Source organism: Aethalodelphis obliquidens, unplaced genomic scaffold (assembly GCF_003676395.1).
Source record: "Aethalodelphis obliquidens isolate GAN/ISIS:26980383/991018 unplaced genomic scaffold, ASM367639v1 scaffold5, whole genome shotgun sequence".
NCBI classification, from domain to species: Eukaryota; Metazoa; Chordata; class Mammalia; order Artiodactyla; family Delphinidae; genus Aethalodelphis; species Aethalodelphis obliquidens.
This window is the reverse complement of record NW_020837949.1, coordinates 17,477,409-17,496,426: the sequence shown is the minus strand read 5'-3', so window position 1 is coordinate 17,496,426 and position 19,018 is coordinate 17,477,409. Positions and strand designations below refer to the sequence as shown.

The window sequence follows — 19,018 nt, the reverse complement described above, 5'->3', positions numbered from 1 at the left end:
TCTACTTAGGTGGAGCAAGATACCAGAGTTGACTTACTAGTTTTCCAAGTATGTATGTGTACATGTGCAGTAACTTTATATATCCAAATACATCATGGGAATAAAATTTAAGAAAAATAAGGAAAGACTGAGAAATAAGTTCAGAAAAATCTCATCATTCATGAATTTTAATGTAAATATCCAATTTTAGCAAACCTTACTATCTACTTAATTTACTAGTAAGCAGCCCTTAGTTTTATACAAAAATAAAAGTAGGGAACTGCAAATCATCTACCTATTTCAAAAATGGGAATGCCTTTCTGGGGATCCATTTTACAAAAAAAAATGTAGGCTACCTTTCATGGCACTTGGCCATACTTTGAGAATTACTGCTTTACACTGCTCCTCCTCCAGAAAAATTTAGACACACACACACACACACACACACACACACACACACACACACACACATTTTACATAAAATTTCAGAGATCACAGATACTCAGAAGCCTATGCGTGATTTAACACGCTCTACTGAGATTATTTTGTACAAGTCTCTGGACCATATCCTTTCTAAATCTCAGGGATTTACCAAATGATGTTAGTACAGAAGAACAGGATTCACGCAGTGACTACCCCCATTCTGCTAAATAAATAAGGCACTCTGGCTATGGCTTCCGTCTCTCAGAGCTTATATTTGACTTTCAATAAAAATATAGCTGTATATATTTTTTAAAGATGTACATTTTCCTTCAATGTGATAAAAACTGACAAATTTCTATAGAAGTTTTCCATTCATCTTTTCTTTAGCTTATCCTCTACTGCCACCAATCTGTAGTTTAGGGAAGGTTTTGCTTAACCTTCCTTGGAATTTACAGTACATCCACTATATTTAAGCCTTAAGTACCAGAGATCTTTAAGGTCAAACTATATACAGTTATGGCATAGTTTCATTTAATTGATTTAGTTTGATTCATGTCAGAGTTTTTAATTCATGTTAGAGTCTTAAATTTCACCTATTCTAGACTAAGAAATGGCAGAGTGGGAGAATGAGCTTGGGCTTAAAAGTGACAGAGACTTTAGGTCAGAATCTGGTCTATCACTTATTTGTGTAGGATACTGGTAAATTATCTAAACTCTCTGAGACTTAGTATTCTTGCCAGTAGTAAAATACCAATGATGGCTACCACACAGGACTACTGAGGAGATTAAATGAACACAGAAGACACCAAATTTCTGTTCAACCCTCTTTCTACCTAAATCTAAAGCTGAACATCTTGATTCCTTCAACGGTGGCTTCTTTGAGCCACATAAAGTCAGAACCACTTACCTTGAGTGATCTGCACACCCCATAATCTGTCCCCCACATACTTGTAGGTAGGCCTATGCACTGTCCTGGGCATATAGCAGCCATCTAGCTACTACTATTCCTGTCTCAGTCTTCAGTTGGTGCACAAATAGTGCCTCAATGTAAATAAAGGTATCTCAAAGCCCCAAACTTAAAAACAAAATATCCAGTCCACAAGCATCACTACTGCATGGCTCCCTTACTCCCCATTCTTTACATTTGTATTCATCATTTCAAAGTAACTTACTAATATAGAAAAACAGCATATCTACAGTCAATACTCAATCTGACTGATACACTCTCAAACTCATAATAATGGGGATGTGTGTGTGAAGAACAAATGACACACATCCTCTAATTTATTACTCAAGTGAGACAGAAATAAGACATATTATAGAAAATTTCACTTACTAACATTAATGTGCATCAGGGGACCATGTCAGGGTTCAGTGACGATTAGTAGCTATGATACTTTTAATATTTGTACTCTGGATTAATTACAAATGAAAAATGTACATTTTAAGTTTAATGTCAACCTATAAAGTTCCAAGTTTTGTTTTCTTGCAATTCTTCTAAAACTGCTACTCACTACACAGGAATGCCAAGAAAAGAGGAAAAGGAACCATTCTTTTTCTTTGTGTCCCTGGAAAGTCTAATTCTCAATTTATCTTGAATAAGAAAAATGTTCTCTGTAGGGCAGGACCATAGAAAGAGTTGTACTGCTCATCTTTCTAACTTGGCAGACTAAACTTATCTACAAATTTATACAACTTTATACAAACTTATCTACAAATTCATCCCTACCACTGTACCTTGTATGGTGGCAACGTAGAAATGAAGACCAAAGCAGACTTTCAGTAATACTGACAGTCAAACTTACTCTCTTACAGGGGTTAGCATGGAAAGAAAACAAACTATAGGAGCTGCCAAAAAACCAAAACAACAAACCCACAACTCTCTGTAACCTGGGCCATTAACTGTCCTTAATAAATTTGGGGGACTTGCATTAAACAAACAAAAAACAACCCTTCTCCCTCCCCCCAAAACCTTCCTATATCATGTACTTATGAAAAGCAAAGGTAACTATGTCAAAATTTATTCTGGTCCCCGCTGAAGTTCAGTTGCACTGGTTTTGGGCAAAATTATCAAATGGGAATACTGTTTTAAATTCCCCTTTTTCTTCTTTTTTTCCTCTACAACTTGTGGCTGCTATAACACTCCTCTCCTGTTACTGAAACAGTTACAAATGTGCTCTGACTACACCTTATGTGAAGGCAAAGTCAATAAAATATTAGTAAATCTTTTAATAAGGGATCACAAAAAAAATAAAGAAAGCTAACTACTGTTAAAATGCTAAAAAGACATTTGTAAATTCCAATTTTCACTTCCAATCTAAAGAAAAAAGCTCATAAATTAAAAATAGCAAGGTATTTTCGCATTGTGATTAAAAATTTATCTCAAATAAATGGTTAAAATCATATTTAAGAGTGAATAAAACACTGGAGAGATCTCTATAAAAGTAATGCAACAGGATGCCTGCTAGCACCACTTTCTAACACTGTTCTTTAATTTTTAGCCTAGGGATTCTCAAGTAGGAAGAGATGATGGTGGGAGATCCGATTTTAAAATGCAGGGAAAAGACCAAAAAAAATCTTTCCTGAGAGACACCAAAGACTTAAATAGAGAGATATACCACATTAATGGTTGAGAGGATTCAATGTTATACTGCAGAATATAAATTCTCCCAAAATTGATCTATAAACTCAAGTATTTTGAAACAAACAGACTTGGTCAACTAATGGGAGAAGCCAGTCTATATACTGCACAGAAAACACTTAAATACCAATAAAACATGGCAAAGAGATACGAATTCACAATGCATAAGTTCACTATATTAATCAACTATAAATCAAAATGAGATTTTTTGTTTATCAAATTGGTAAATGTGCAGAAAAAAATACTCAATTCAAGTAAACAGGTACTCACAATCATTGACTCAGAGGTTCTAAGAGCATCAAAACTATAACCAAAATGTTTACATGAAAAAATGTTCATCACAGTATTATAAATAATAGCACCAAAATGAAAGTAAGATAATATACATCAGCAGGAGACTGGTTTAATAAATTTTAAATACTCACATATAATGGAATACTACACAGTCATAAAAATTGCTTTCATAACATGGGAAAATATTCATAATAATGGGTATTAAATTTTAAAATGTAACAAACCAATGTGTTTTGTGTATATATACATTCACAGGAAGGAAAAGGACTACAAGGAAATATACACTGCAAGGAAGATACATCAAATCATTTTCAGTGAAAACGTCTGAGTATTGAGATCACATACAATTTTTACTTTCTTCTTTATGCTTTTGTATATTTTTCAGATTTCCTTCAATAGAAACATGACTTTTATATTCAGGGAATAACAAATGTAGCAAAGAGATCATCTAAATTTTACGTTTCTGCTCTGAATTCTCTAGGGGCTATAAACCAGAATATGACTTTAATTAGAATGACAACACTCTTAATGAGAATAAAGATGTGTATTTAAAAGCATCTGAAATAAATTTTTACTACAATAACCTCATTCTTATATAATGCACTACAGAGTTAGCAACCAATGAGGTAAATAATAGCATAGGTTCATAATAAAATAAACATATGGGGTGGGGACAAAAAGATCAACGGAAAGGGTCAAAGCTTATCAACCCAAAAAGATTTTAAACTTAGCTTTTATTCTTAGCTTTGATAAAACAAATTTCACATAGTTTATTATATAGTAATCTTATGTTTTGCTCTATGGCCTCATATATTTATATACACATGTACATATGTGTGTGCAAATAAATAGGAAGTATTTAAATTTGAATTGCCTTTATAAATAATCTTTACTATCAAAGTGAATAAACTTAACAAGGACTTCAAGAATTTAAATACAAGAATAAGTTTTGAAGAAACTGGCTCTGATAACAATTCCTGTAGTTATTATTAGCTATGTTTAAAAAATGGCCCTTACATTATTTTAGTGCTAAATAAACATGGGACTACAATGGGACTATGTAATAACCAGACATTTAAAACATCACTTAAACGAATTTAACTTTGGAATAAATTTTTTTAAAAAGAAAATCGACCTATTTAAATTAATTACAGCTATTTACTTTAAATGAATTCACTTTACAAAAGTCAGACTTATCAAAAAAAAAAAAAAGATCCTGACACATCAAACTTAAGGTACATTCATAATAAAGTATAACCCCCAAATTATTGTTTTATTAATCATACCATTTTCTCACAGGCCATAACCAAATACAATCCAAGATGTGAAGATCACCATATCAGAATAAGACTCAATACATAAAATTATAAATTTGTTTAAACATCAACAGAATATAGGTCTACGCAAAAATAAGTTGTCTCCAAGATGAATAAGATCTGAATATGGGATACCCTCCTCACTCAGAGGACATAAGACTTCGGTGATTCCTGAGACTAGACAACCATGAATACTACTATCCCCAACAAAAAATGCTTCAGATAACGCCCACTGTCCCTTTTACAGTGTTTTCCCCCTCATTACATCAGGAGGGAAACCCCAATTAGGTGACAAGAGCCTTTTAAATAACCCACATCTCTTAATTTCCTTTTTATCAAGGAGAGTGTTCCCAGGGCTCAGGGTAGTCTGCAAATCAATGCAAAGGGGAAGCATCAAGAGGCTCATCTGCAGTATTACCAGGGAGCAGCAGGCAGCAAATATTCAAACCCAGAAATTGTGACTCAACATTTCCTATATAGTACAACAATTCTGCACAAATGACAGACATTGTCAAGAAGGATCCTGCCTGAAAAAGATGTAGAATGAAAAGAGAAGATTGACAGACATGAAGGTAAGGTATCTGATTACACTAATATCGGTACTTACGTATCATACCTCTGCAGTGGTGTCACTTTGTTCTTATTCTTATCAACTGAACCCGTAGACAGCTGAAGAAAATTGGGGTTTAATTTATATAATTCTTGAAGTAGCTTCTGTTCATATTCTTGGTGTTTACCCGCCTAGTGGAAGAAGAAATTAAAACTGCAGTGGGACTCACAAAGTGGCTGGTATAAAATGCTGATGTACTTTATGAATTACTAAAGCTATTCTAAATAAAACACATAAGGATTTGTCATGGCGTCAGAGAAACCTGTGAGGAAAATGTCACAGAACTTCTAGACCAATGAAAGTTCTTGCAACAAAACTACAGGAGACATATTCCATTAACTAAGGCATTTCATCACCCACTTTATGTGGAGAAAAGAATATTAACAGACAACATTTTTGCTAGTTTAAAAAACTAGAGGGGCCCTTTTAAACTTACTTCCCCATCTTTCACATAAGAATTAAGTCTTCTAACAGGTCATTACAGAAGTTTCTGAAAATCACTGAAAAATTAGTCTCTCTTTTTAGAAGATTGATAAGTAACACACAGATGAAGAGTTTTACTATATTTTTCATTATCCTAACACTAATTAGCACATTAATTTGTTTTTACATAAAAGTTAATATATTTTAAACTTTAGACCAGAGGATGGCAATTTAGAGCCAGCCACTTTGTTTTTATAAATAAAGTTTTACTGGAACACTCATGCTCATTCATTCATGTGTTATCTATGACCTCTTTTGTGCTACAACAGCAAAGTTGAGTAGTTGCTGCAGAGATCATATTCCCAGAAAACATAAAATATTTACTAACTGGCCCTTTACATAAAAAGTTTGTGAATCCCTGCTCTATACACAACAAAGACAACTCTGTATTTACTGGAGTTGGTAGCTGTCTATCAGAAGGCAGTGTCACAAATGTGATGGAATAAATCAGAAAGACTGACTGTGGAAACTAGGCACATACAAAAAATAAATTACAGTACAATGAAATTACTCTGAATAACTTTTTACTATCTGCATGTATATTATGACTGCAATGACATTTTTTACTTACCTGCAGGGTTGTTAATTATTTTAAAAGTGTGGTCTAAATAGATGTTATGGGAAAACCAAAACCAGAACAGAACAGATCAAAGCAAAAACAAAACAATAAAAACAAGGGCAGTATCATCTAATTGAGCACAACTGTATCATATATATTGCACAATGCATTGTTCCCTGTTCTGAGAGGGCTCTTGCCTGTTTACCTGGGTCTATAAATATTTCATATGGTACTAAATTTTGAGTTATGCAGTAACAAGGAAAGATCTGGTTTTTGCCATGATATAATTTGCTCAAGTTTCCTTTCTACATTGACAAAGTGTTTTAACGAGGAAACCCCTTTTCAAAGTAATTCTGAACTAAGATAAAGAAGAGCAAGATGAATTCAGGACAACAATATGAAATGAATTTTAAACTGTTAAGAAAAAACACAGTTTAGATGCGGGTTTTACATCTTTAAAACATAAAAAGCCCTGAAAATTCTTTCTGCAAGCAATACTTCAGGAGATATTATGGCTTTCGTTAGCCACAAAGAGCTCAAATTGGTATTCAAATGATTTAACAGGGGCAGTTCATAGAGACAGGTTAAATCCCATTACAAATAAATTCTAAGGGACTGTCCATCCATGTCCTTTTACTCTTCAATAATACTTAAGTGAGATCAACTGGGGCTTAGAAATTCCTTGACAGAGATTTTCATTGTAATAGTACCCATAGGTAAAACACAGTTCCCACTAGTCAAAATTCAGCATGAAATGGTTCAACCTTAGACTTCATCCAAAAGAAGAAAAAAATCAAGATGCATTTATTGGATAAGCAAGAAATAAGTAAGTCATCCATCCCCGTTAAATATCACAGAGAACTTATTTTAACACTGTTTTTAGATCATAAAGACAATACATACTGTCAAGAAATCCCAATATATTTATTATAATGGGATTTAATCTGTAGTAACTCCAAGTCAAAAAAGGTAATATTTCATTTCATTTAACAATCTGCTCTGAAAGGAGCCCCTCCTAGACTGTCTCTAGCTTGACTTGGAGAATGAAAGGCAGTAATCAATGCCCCCCACCTTCTAAATGAGAAGTATTCCTGCAAAAGTCCACAGCAACAATCTGAAGTCCTCACCTATAACAGGGAAGTGCAGTATTGTGCTTTGGCATAATCCTCATTTAATATGCCGTATGGTCAACATTTTTACTTGTAAAGGCATGTTTATACTACAAATTGAAAGGAGACAGGAGAACAGGAAATGTAAAAAAGAACACAGGAAAATAAGCCTTCAATTCACCCTTTACAGGACACTGACTCACTGGATACTTTCATGGGAAGAATCATTTTATAAAAATAATGTTAGCTTTTCAGCAGCATCTAATAGAGTATTATTTTCTAGCATGCTCTGTGAAGAGTAGAGATGGGGTGGGGGACCTCATAATTACAATATCCCACTTAGCTTTCATTTTGCTGACATTCCCCCTAAAGTAGCATTTACCAAAATGCTTTCCTTGGTCAATTAAGTCCTGGTTCTACATACCCCTCTGGGATATGTATTAGCATATTAAAGACTCTAAGAAGTGTTGCTGGGGTTGGGGGGGGGAATCTATTTATCTTCATTAATCAAGCATTTTCAAACTTAGTGGACCACAGAACCACTTTTTATTGTAACAATATCCTGCAGAACTGATATTCCATGGAACACTATGTATTTGGAAAATGCTACTTTAAAGTAATACCAGTTTAAAGAAAAAGAAAATTCTTAGTTTTTGCTTTTGTAATTTTAACTTATAAAGAAAAATACTTCCTTTTCTGCAAAGTTGATAATTCACATTACTTTACTACCTGCATTTCCTCTTTTGTGAAGCTGGCCGCCTCGTCCCCCAATTCATGTAGGTACATGCAGTCAGGCTTTGGACACTGCATATTCTTTAAGAAGTAACTGCAGTATTTTGTTGTACCTAGAGATGCCTGCAGCAAGAGGAGGAAAGCGGAGGGGGGGAGGGAAAAAGACCCAAAATGTGAACTGACACCACAATGAAAATTTCCATATTTAGTGTTTTCATTTCACCTAAAATGAGGCACAGGCACAACAAAACAAAGTATGGCTGTGAATACTAGAGAACTAAACTATTATTAGCAGGATTTATTAAAGATGATGATCATTTAAAAGAACTAAAAAAAAAAATCTCGGCCTATGGTTTCCAGAGCTTGAGCACCCAGATTATTTCCCTAGAGGTCAGAAGAGTAGAAAGACAAAATCTGTTCCATGTTTTAAGTGGTTAGGCACATAAGGCAAATTCCGTTTTCTAATTATGCCATCCTTCTTCCACTTACTTAAAAGCATTGCTTGGTGGGACCCTTCATGCAAACCTGAACTGATCAATGCCCAAATATTTAAGGACAACAAATCAGAACAATTATCTATTTCTGACAAGGAGAGTAATAAATCCATTTTCACAAAATATGTGTAAATATAAGGAGATTTTTAAAGATTATCCCTTAATAATGAATGTGTTTACTCCTAGCTGGTAAAACAGGACCCTACATAGGTCAGCTATAAACAAATTAGCTGTCATAGGTTGGAATGGATGCCTAAGAAGCAATCTTCAAATTAGACTCCCTTCATGTAATATGTAAAAGCTACGCTCTTCTCTAGTTAATACATGTTATCCCTTCCCCCTTAAAAAAAAAAAAAAATCAAGAGGACCGTATTACCTTAAGTGTTCTGCCATCTACCACCACATTGTTGACACACTGTATGGCTCTGAGAGCATCTTCCGACCGGATATAGGTTACGTAAGCACTGGCGCTTGGACCCTAAAGTGAAAACCCACTGTTATTAGTATCAAATTCAACAAAAACTTAACAACAACAAAATTATCTTGCAACCTGCCTAAGGAATTCTAAACGCCTTTACTACTACTTTCATTAATAATAATGATAATGATTAGAAGTAGTAGTAGCTTTGATTAAACCATATACTAGTTCATCTTAAGATAATCATACTTAATGAATTTTATCTGATTTTAAGTAGACTAAAATAAATATGAATAAAATATCATCTTTGGCTTGGCATATATTTTTTTAAAAAGTCATCTGACAGGCTCGTCAAGGTTACAAAAAAACATACTTTGAAAGTTAGATAAAAAAAAAATAAGATTTGAAGACAGTGTCAAACTATGTTCTCCCCAAAATAAATGCAATCTGTAAGAGTATTCTATCTGCTAATACCAGCATAACAAAGACGCTGTATTAAGTTCACAATATCTGAAAACATTATTAATTAGAAATCATTATATAATTTAACTGCCTGATAATAGACTCAATCCCCCCTCCCCTTCAAACCATCACTAGATCTTTGTTTTACTATTTCCGTCTTATTACTATCACAGTTAAGTCCTGAAAAGGTCAAACAAGCACCAAAAATTCCCCCACCCCACCAACAGAGGTCACTACACTGCTTAAATCTTTGACCCTTAAGCTTTCTAATCACAGAAAGCAAGTTTTCCTTCTGAGCAGCCCAGGTCAAGCCCAGACCATAGGGAGGAAAGGCAAAAATCCCTATAATTAGTTACCTGTGAGCCTGCATATGATGTGCTATTATTGATGACAACTTTATGTATTTTACCAAACTTCCCAAAATATTCTGGTCGTTTTAAAACCTATAAAAGAAGAAGAAATAAGGTATAAACTGTCTCCATTTCATCAACTTTATCCTTATAATGGGGACATATACCATCCCTCTTCAGTGAAAATAAAATAATTTTTAAAGTTTTCTAGTAAATGTGACTACTTCCTAATTACAATTTGTGTGGTTAACCTACAGGAAAACATCAACAAAGTCTAAAAGCTATTCTTTATTGACCCACTGAATAGAAACTGAGACTAAGTTCAGTATTATCTATTACATTCTAATATCTACACCAATAATCTAAGGGATTTTAGCTTCACAGTATTCTTAAACACAAAACAGATCAAATATCTTAACCACATTTTCATTAATAGATGATCATTATAAGAAAGTAATTCTCAGAACAATGACCAAGATTATGTATTAAACAGAAACAGAAACTCAAGAACAAGACACCAGTAGAGACAGTCTTTACTCATAAATCTATTGTATATAATATTTTATATATTATATTAAAGCATTATTTATAAGTTATGCATTCCAAATATGGTAACAGAATGTTCTTCAAACTTCTATGCTTTATTACTCTGTGTGTGTCAATAAATTTTCCTTATGTCAATTTCACCATTTCTCAACTGTCTCCTGTTTTTTTTTCTCTCTTTTTCCTAATAAATAACAAATGTGAGGTTATGGATGAAAAAAAAACTGGGGAAACAAATTTATACAATATTTTCTCTACTACCTGGTTACTTCTTTGTGGTCATTTTCCCTCATACTTGTGTCATCTCCTTTACTATGTGATCACTATACGCATTCACTTAGCTTCTCTAAAACTTACTTAACCTTGGCTAACCTGATACAAAAACCTCTCCCATGATTTGCAACTACCTCAAAATTAAATTTGTTCTTTTCCTAGAATTCATCTATAGACCTACTGTTCTTACAATCTCTCCAAATAGCAAGCTCTCTCTCAATGAAAGTTTTTTTTTTTTTTAACATCTTTATTGGGGTATAATTGCTTTACAATGGTGTGTTAGTTTCTGCTTTATAACAAAGTGAATCAGTTATACATATACATATGTTCCCATATCTCTTCCCTCTTGCGTCTCCCCCCTTCCCACCCTCCCTATCCCACCCCTCCAGGCAGTCACAAAGCACCGAGCTGATCTCCCTGTGCTATGAGGCTGCTTCCCACTCAATGAAAGCTTTATGCACATATCTGTTCAAGTGTGTGAAAAGTATCCTTACCAAATACTCTTATACTCTTGATAATATTCTCACATACTTGCAACTTAGCTAATATGTTCTGCATCTGACAGAACCAAAGCTTTGTGAAACAGTCTGTGATTGGGGGTGTCATTAATTCTTAACAGTTTTCAACTTGATTTATTTAAATTTTTTTACCTTATTTTATTTTAGGTTTTTATAAGTATAGGGTTTAGGCCTTATGTTTTCTACAGCCAATTTTAATGGATTAGAAGGTGAAGTGACTACATTGGCTTTCAATCTTTCTTCTACCCAAATCCCCCGAGGGATATGGCGGTAGGTGTGGTAAAGGCAATGACTCTTGGGTTGTTCACAAAAAAGTCTTAGAACAGAGGGTTAGGGAAGAGTATACCTTGAAAAGCTTTCTGGCCAGTGGAGTATAGAACTGTATTCAATATTCCAGCTTGATGCATACCAACTCAGCAAAAGGCCTCAGCCAAAATACCTGCTTCAAAGGATTCAGGCTGGTTACAAGTTGTGCTGCATCAGCAGCTCATATCATATCCAAGTTTACGGCAGTAGTTCTCAATAAAGGCAGCATCAAGGGAAGCTGGATCATTTTGGAACTCTGTGGGAGCTTTTATTAGGGGAGGTTGTCAAAGTAACTGGGAGACACTATTCGTGTTCAGTGGATGGGAGCCAGGGAAAGCTTACAGCACTCAGGCTAGCCCTGTACCACAAAGAATTGTCCTGCACCACTTTTGAATGTTCTACAAGACATTCATCTAGCTGAGAGGCCTGTTTACAATTAAGTGAACCTAGAAACAAATTATAAACATAAAGTAGTTCCCCACAGTTTTGACATATGTTGAATTTAAAAGCAAATAGTGTGTAATTAAGGGACTACCACAAGTGCTTTGTTTGAAATTTTACTAAGAATTGTTTCAGAAAAATCACATCATTGGCACTTCATGGTACCTGAGGTGCCAATACATACACCTGTAACAATCTGCCTTTGTAGTTGTCATATTCACAGTGATTCTACAAACAGATGCAAGCACCTATTTTATAACATACTGGAAAAAAAAGTACTTTACAAACTTATATATGCATACAAGTCATTTGAGAATCTAGTTAAAATACATATTTCAGACCCTGAGAGTCCGCATAATTAAGCTCCCAGGTGATACTAATGCTACCAGCCCAGCGGCCACACCTTGAGTAGCAAGGTTCTAGAGCAGAGCTACCCAAGTATTTACATGCAGAAATAGTCTTTTTATAATTTTTAATTTCTCCTTCATTTTTTTCAAAGTATGTATCTACACAGACAGATATTATCAAGAAGTCATTGCATGAAACTTAAAGGGTGTTATAAAATATAAGTTTAAAAAAAAGTGGGTACTTGGTCTGAAAGGTTAAAAGCTGGCTTATGGATAACACCTTCATAACAACATAAGATTTGTACATAATTACACTGAGGAGCCAGAATAATATTTTCAAAGCACAAATCTAGCCATGTCATTCTGTTCTTAAGAATAGTTAATAGCTTCCCATTGCCTTTAAGATAAAGTGCAAACTCATTAGCATGTTTTAAAAGCCCTTCATTATCCCTTACCACTTACCTTGTCAGCCTCCTCTCTCACCATTTCACTCTAATTTTCCAGCCAAACAAATCATTTGCAGACTGAGCTCTTTCTCATCCAGAAGCATTTGTATAATTCCTGTATCTGAAGCACTTTACCCCAGAGATAGCAGGAGAGTACACATCTTCCCCCCAAGGTCAGGTACCATCTCTTGTGCCTCCACAGCACACAGCACTCCTCATAGTGTACTGTTGCTTTTATAAATAAACAGGGGCTACCTTTTTATTGGTTTATGTTCAATGTCTTACACAATGCCTGGCACACTGTAGGTACTTAATAAATGCTTATTGAAAAATTAAACTGTCTTAGTATTGAACAAAAAGAGTAACATGGGGGACTTCCCTTGTGGTCCAGTGATTAAGAATCCGCCTTCCAATGCAGGGGATGAGGGTTCGATCCCTGGTCAGGGAACTAAGATCCCACATGCTGCAGGGCAACTAAGCCCACACGCTGCAACTAAGACCCAACACAGCCAAATAAATAAATAAATACAGATCTAAATCTTTAAAAAAAAAGAATAATAACATGGATATAAAACACTAGTGGGCCTTAATGTATTAGAAAATGGCCTATGGCTGATAAGAAATGGTTTGCCCAGGCAAGGGAAATTTAAATAATTTAGACACTCTATATTAAGTTGCACATTACAGATTCTGTCTGAACATAAGTCAACGAGCAAAACAATACTCTAGTAAATAAAAAAGGTAAAGAGTATGGGTAGCAGGCAGAACACCCTGCATATCACCACATTACCCATATATTTAATGTCCTATATTTACTTCACAGTGAGCCAACTTTAGTACTCATTACCATATAAAAGGCCACATGATAGAATTATAAATTCCCAATGGCATACCTAATGTGTAAAATGTCTTCCTATATATTCTTTGGGAACACAGTCAAGTGTTCATGAACACCACAGAGAAAATAAAAAATGTGGTAAGCAGATGGAAGGATGGATGGATAAATGGACGGATGGAGGAACAACAGACCATTCACTGGTGTAAAATACATTGGAATAGGAGCTTTAAGACCAGGGAGGGGAGGATGGGGCTGGGTTTCTAGCCCTGGCTCTGCTATGAAATAGCTGAGTGATCCTAGGCAAGTCACTCAACTTCCTTGTGCCTCGGTTTCCCGTTTGTAAAATGAAATGTTTGCGTCTTTAAAGTCTTTCAGTTCCTCCAACAAGCTGCTCTTTCACACAGTCACGAACCTGAAACATCCTTGTCCTTATTCGCTGCCCAGCTAATTCCTAATCATTTTTAATCATCCTTTCCTCAGGGAGGCTTTTTGTGGATCTCTGTACTAGCTAAATTCCCCACTGTTACATGTTCTCAAAAAGCCCTGTACTTCCGTTTATAAATGCTCAGCATGCCTACAAGGACTTAATTCTGTCTTCTCCACTGTCTGTAAGCTTGTACGGGTAGAGACTGTCTGCTAAACCACTTCATCTCCAACATCAAAGTACCTAACAGATTGTAAGTATTCAAGAGTTAATTTACAGAATGAATGAATTAGGTTCTGACAATATAAATTTTTAGGATTTAGGAGATGATTACCTCTAATCATTACCTCTAATTACCATATCTTCTAAGATAGTTTTTTTTTTCTATTGAGCGATAAATGAATACATTTGACTATCAATCTTGGCATGAAGTTTTCAGATGTACAAAAATTATTTTCAAAACAAGCTTTAAATTTTCCTAAATGTTCCTGTTTTGCTAATCAGAATTCAGTCAAATATCAAACTGTCATCATCCAAAAATAAGTAAATCACAGGGATCTTCTTTGTCTCAAAAGTTACCCTAACAATTTGAAACTTCGAGTTTTCTAATGAAGCTGACTTTAACTTTTCCAATCTGAAAGGGTTAGACAGTTACATTAAGAAAAATTTTAAAGATAATATTTAGAAGTAGTAGGATTTAATAACTAAAACACTAATCTCTGGTCTTCCTAGGCTTTCAAGAGAAATAAGAGAGAGAAACTAAGGTTTAAGAAAATTCACGGGCTTCCCTGGTGGCGCAGTGGTTGAGAGTCCGCCTGCCGATGCAGGGGACAAGGGTTCGTGCCCCGGTCAGGGAAGACCCCACACGCCGCAGAGCGGCTGGGCCCGTGAGCCATGGCAGCTGAGCCTGCACGTCCGGAGCCTGTGCTCCGCAACAGGAGAGGCCACAACAGTGGGAGGCCCGCGTACCGCAAAAAAAAAAAAAAAAGAAAATTCACTGTCCTCTCACCAAGCACAATGATTTCAAAAGTATAAAACCAGGACAGTGATTTTTAAGTATATTTAGACTCATGATAAAATGTTCTCTCTCACTAGCCAACCCCTAGATTAATTTCTTTCTGTGTAATAGTTCTTCAGATTAATCTTACTAACATCATGTTATTTGAAATGAAAATAAGAAATCTCTGTACATAAGTAAAAGCAAACCACAGATTCTAGAGAAGAGGTAGGAAACCTATAATCCAAACATCAGACTGAGACTATGGCTTAATTTTATCCAGCCTTTGGATGGTGCTCTGTATGCCTCCAGTACCACAGGTGACTGGATTTTGTATTAAGAAAAGCAAGTACATCCATATCCAAGAGTTATAAAATCAAAATAAAAGTTCCATTAATTTACTGGAGTAGCAGGAAATTCCCTGGTCGCCTAGTGGTTAGGATTTCACGCTTTCACTGCCATTGCCCAGGTTCAGTCCCTGGTCAAGGAGCTGAGATCCCACAAGCTGCATGGTGCAGCAAAAAAAAAAAAAAATTAGTAGGAATAAATAGAGGTAGGTAAATAAAAAACTTGCAGAGGCAAGAAATGATCTCTGGTTGGAAAAAAAAATAGTGTTGAAAGAAGGAGACAGAAGCGTTGGGACAAAGTTGTGGCAGTGTTCAAGAGTGAAGTGGGATTCTGCCTGTCTGGGGAGTTAAGTATTAGATTTAGGAAAAAGGGAGAAGTGGCTGCTGAGGTTAAGTCATAGGCCTAAAATGAGCTCTCTCCTTATCATCTCTTATTAAAGAAGTCTTCTCCAGTATGAACCCTCTGACTTTGGAAAGAACGTCTCCGGAAGATCATGTAGCCCACTAATGCCAGCATCTCTGGACCTAGGTCCTAGTAATTCTTGAGCTGCCTCCACATTTATTACCAATGATAAAGCCTTCTTAGTAAGGTCACCCTGATTTTTCTCCTCTACTGATCATGAAGCCCTTCACAGCCTCAATACACAGTAAACTTATCAGCAATAAATATTTTTTATTGTCTCTAAACTGATTTGTACAAAATCAATGTATAGACACCTTAAATTTCCTCCTTCTGGGGCCTTTAGCCCACTTAGCCAAGTTCAAAGATTCCCACCTCCCTAATCATATTCACTACAATCCTCCCTCTGATTGCGACCATCATGAGCATTACTTCAAACCCTTCTCAAGGAGTACTTTTGACAGATTCCCCAAATTCGGCTCTCTCCAACATTCTGGTTGCCAGTCAGTTTCTATCTGCCTTCCCAACAATCTAGTCAGCACCTCCTGGTATATCAGAAACTAAAAGTTAGCAGATGTGCATCCATGGGCATCAAGGAAAGTTATGAGTTCAACATTATTCTAATAAGGCTGGTGGAGGAAGGAGAGAAAAGAGTTAAGTAATAAACAAAAGGGTTAAGACGTCCCCTGCCTCCAAACGAATGACAAAGAACCTGGTCCACAGTTTCCGTTCATCAAATTCTCCTTCTTTCCCCAAAACTGGCTTAAAATGAATGAGTAAAGAATGATGATACAGTATAGCAACAGTTCTATCACTGTTCTATAACCGAGGTTCACTACTTGGGCACGATTTAAAAAAAAAAACACGGATCTTTGGTGGGTTTATGAAACTGCATCTCCACTGTTGGTCCTTAATACAGCTACAGAAAAGAGGAAACACACACAGAGTAGTCATGTCACATTAGCCTTAAGAGCAAAATAGAACCATTATCCAACTTTCACAGGTTATTAGCACTAAAGGGGACTTTAGAGATCTAGTTCAACTGCTTAGTTTTACAACTGAAAAAAATGAGCCAGGGAAGATTAATACATTTGCCTAAGATCACAACTGGTCATTGGTTTCTTAGTGATTATTAAAAAAATATTTCCCATTTTCTCCTAAGTTTTAATATTTTCAGGTAAATCCTGCAGTTGGGCAGAGTCAGCTATTATTTCCAAATATACAAAAAGAAAAAATGCCAAGTTGAGAAAGAAAAGAGAAGAAGACTTACCTCTGGGTCTGCTAGGCGCTGAGACAGACCTACAACAAAGACGAGGTTTTTTTGTACAACACGTACACTAGCCAAATGTTTGCGATTTTCTGATATTTTCTGTTTTCTCTCATTTTGTTTCTGTTTTTTCTCATTCTTTATCCTTTGCAGTTCTTCCTGGGACAGTGGTTTATAAACTGCTGGGTCTTCTGGATATGGCTGTAGGCATAAAACAAATATAGAAGTTAGCATTAAATAAACAGAAAACTGTATGAATAACAATTATCAAATTCTGGATGATGTGTATGCACATCACATCTCCCTTTGTTACAACTCCCTTTTTATGAATCTTTTCAGTTTTTATTTAATAAAAGTTAAATGTTATATAGAATTGTTTTAAAATACTATTTAAACCACTTATTGTGCTGAAATTTGAAACATCACCAAAGGTTCTAAAATTTAAAACAACAATATTGGTATTCCCTACAATGCCTAGCACACAGTTTACAGGAAAATTAAGCTTCTAAGGTACTGTGTAAGAGGCAAAGAGTATAAGTTCTCTCATCTAAATATGGGTTTATGTATTACAATCAACAAATATTTAATGAAAACTTACTATGTGCTTGGAGATTAATGAAGTACTTATTCCTTAATACATTCCCAGTCTAAGGACACAGATGAGCAAATAAACAGCAATACATAGATCCTCTGGCCCAGGAGTTTGAACTTAGCTTCAACACTTATTATCCACGTGGTCGTAGACAAGTCAATTAAACTCTATGCCTCCATATCCTCATAAGTAAAATGAAAATAATCTTAAAGGCTGGTGTAAAAATAACACTCATAAAGCAATTATTATGTGTAACTGGCACACAGTAATCCCTCAATAAATACTAGTAATTACACTCTTACAATGGTTTCCTATCTCATCATTATAATTTTGTTTTCATTCCTATTGCTAATGCCAAGACTACTGATGGCCTGAATAAGAGCTGTGGGCTCACACTGCCTGGCTTTGAATCTTGGATCATTCTTTACCAAGAGACCTTGGCAAAGTTATGTAATCTGTCTGCCTCAGTCTTCTATTCTGTAAAATGGGAATCAGAGTACTTTATTCAGAGGGTTTCTGTGAGAATTAAGAAAGACAACACACTTATAAACTAATTAAAATTGTGTTCTTTACAGAAGCATTCAATAAGTCAGTTATTATAACAGCGAGCCCTCCATATCTGCTGGTTCCACATCCTCAGATTCAACCAACATGGACTGAAAATATTTTGAGGTAAAAAATTCCAGAAAGTTCCAAAAAAACAAAACTTGAATTTGCCATGCATCCAGCAACTGTTTACATAGCATTTACACTGTATTTACAACTATTTATATAGCATTTACATTGTATTAGATATTATATATAACCTAGAGATGATTTAAAGTATATGGGAGGATGTGCGTAAGTTATACCCCAATACTACACTGTTTTATATAAGAGACCTGAGCATCCACGGACTTTGGTAGCTGCGGGAGTGGGGTGTGGTGTTCCTGGAAACGATCCTGTGCAGATACCAAGGGACAACTTAACTACTACAAAAAACAGTCAATAATAAATGGAAGATGGAACACACTAAATAATAATATCTAAAAGCTGAATGTGAAGAGATCCCAGAAATGGGAAACTGTGTCTATCAGAATATCAGAAGTGGGGATTAACAGAAATCCTGCCATCAAGAAAAAAAGTGGGGGACTTCCCTAGTAGCGCAGTGGTTAAGAATCCGTGTGCCAATGCAGGAGACAGGGGTTCGAGCCCTGGTCCGGGAAGATCCCAGATGCTGCGGAGCAACTAAGCCCATGCACCACAACTACTGAGTCTGTGCTCTAGAGCCTGCAAGCCATAACTACTGAGCCCACGTGCCACAACTACTGAAGCCCGTGCGCCTACAGCCCGTGCTCCGCAGCAAGAGAAGCCACCGCAATGAGAAGTCTGCGCACCGCAACAAAGAGTCGCCCCTGCTCGCCGCAACT

At 35.6% G+C, this 19,018-nt stretch overlaps 1 protein-coding gene across 11 annotated transcripts in view; it reads right to left on the bottom strand.

The window, feature by feature from the left end:
• CNOT4 (CCR4-NOT transcription complex subunit 4) overlaps window positions 1–19,018 on the bottom strand; it is a 141,535-nt gene that overhangs the window by 48,675 nt on the left and 73,842 nt on the right. For 7 of the 11 annotated variants that reach the window (XR_003431874.1, XR_003431875.1, XM_027101812.1 and 4 more), the window contains 5 exons: window positions 17,021–17,218; window positions 9,877–9,963; window positions 9,017–9,118; window positions 8,144–8,269; window positions 5,261–5,394 (listed from right to left, as the gene is read on the bottom strand). Coding sequence is in view for 9 of the 11 variants with exons in the window: in XM_027101812.1 (XP_026957613.1) it covers window positions 5,261–5,394; window positions 8,144–8,269; window positions 9,017–9,118; window positions 9,877–9,963; window positions 17,021–17,218 (647 nt within the window). In the remaining 2 variants the exon portion in view is untranslated. The remainder of the gene's footprint in view (window positions 1–5,260; window positions 5,395–8,143; window positions 8,270–9,016; window positions 9,119–9,876; window positions 9,964–17,020; window positions 17,219–19,018) is intronic. The other 4 variants (XM_027101814.1, XM_027101818.1, XM_027101820.1 and 1 more) reach the window with 2 other exon arrangements.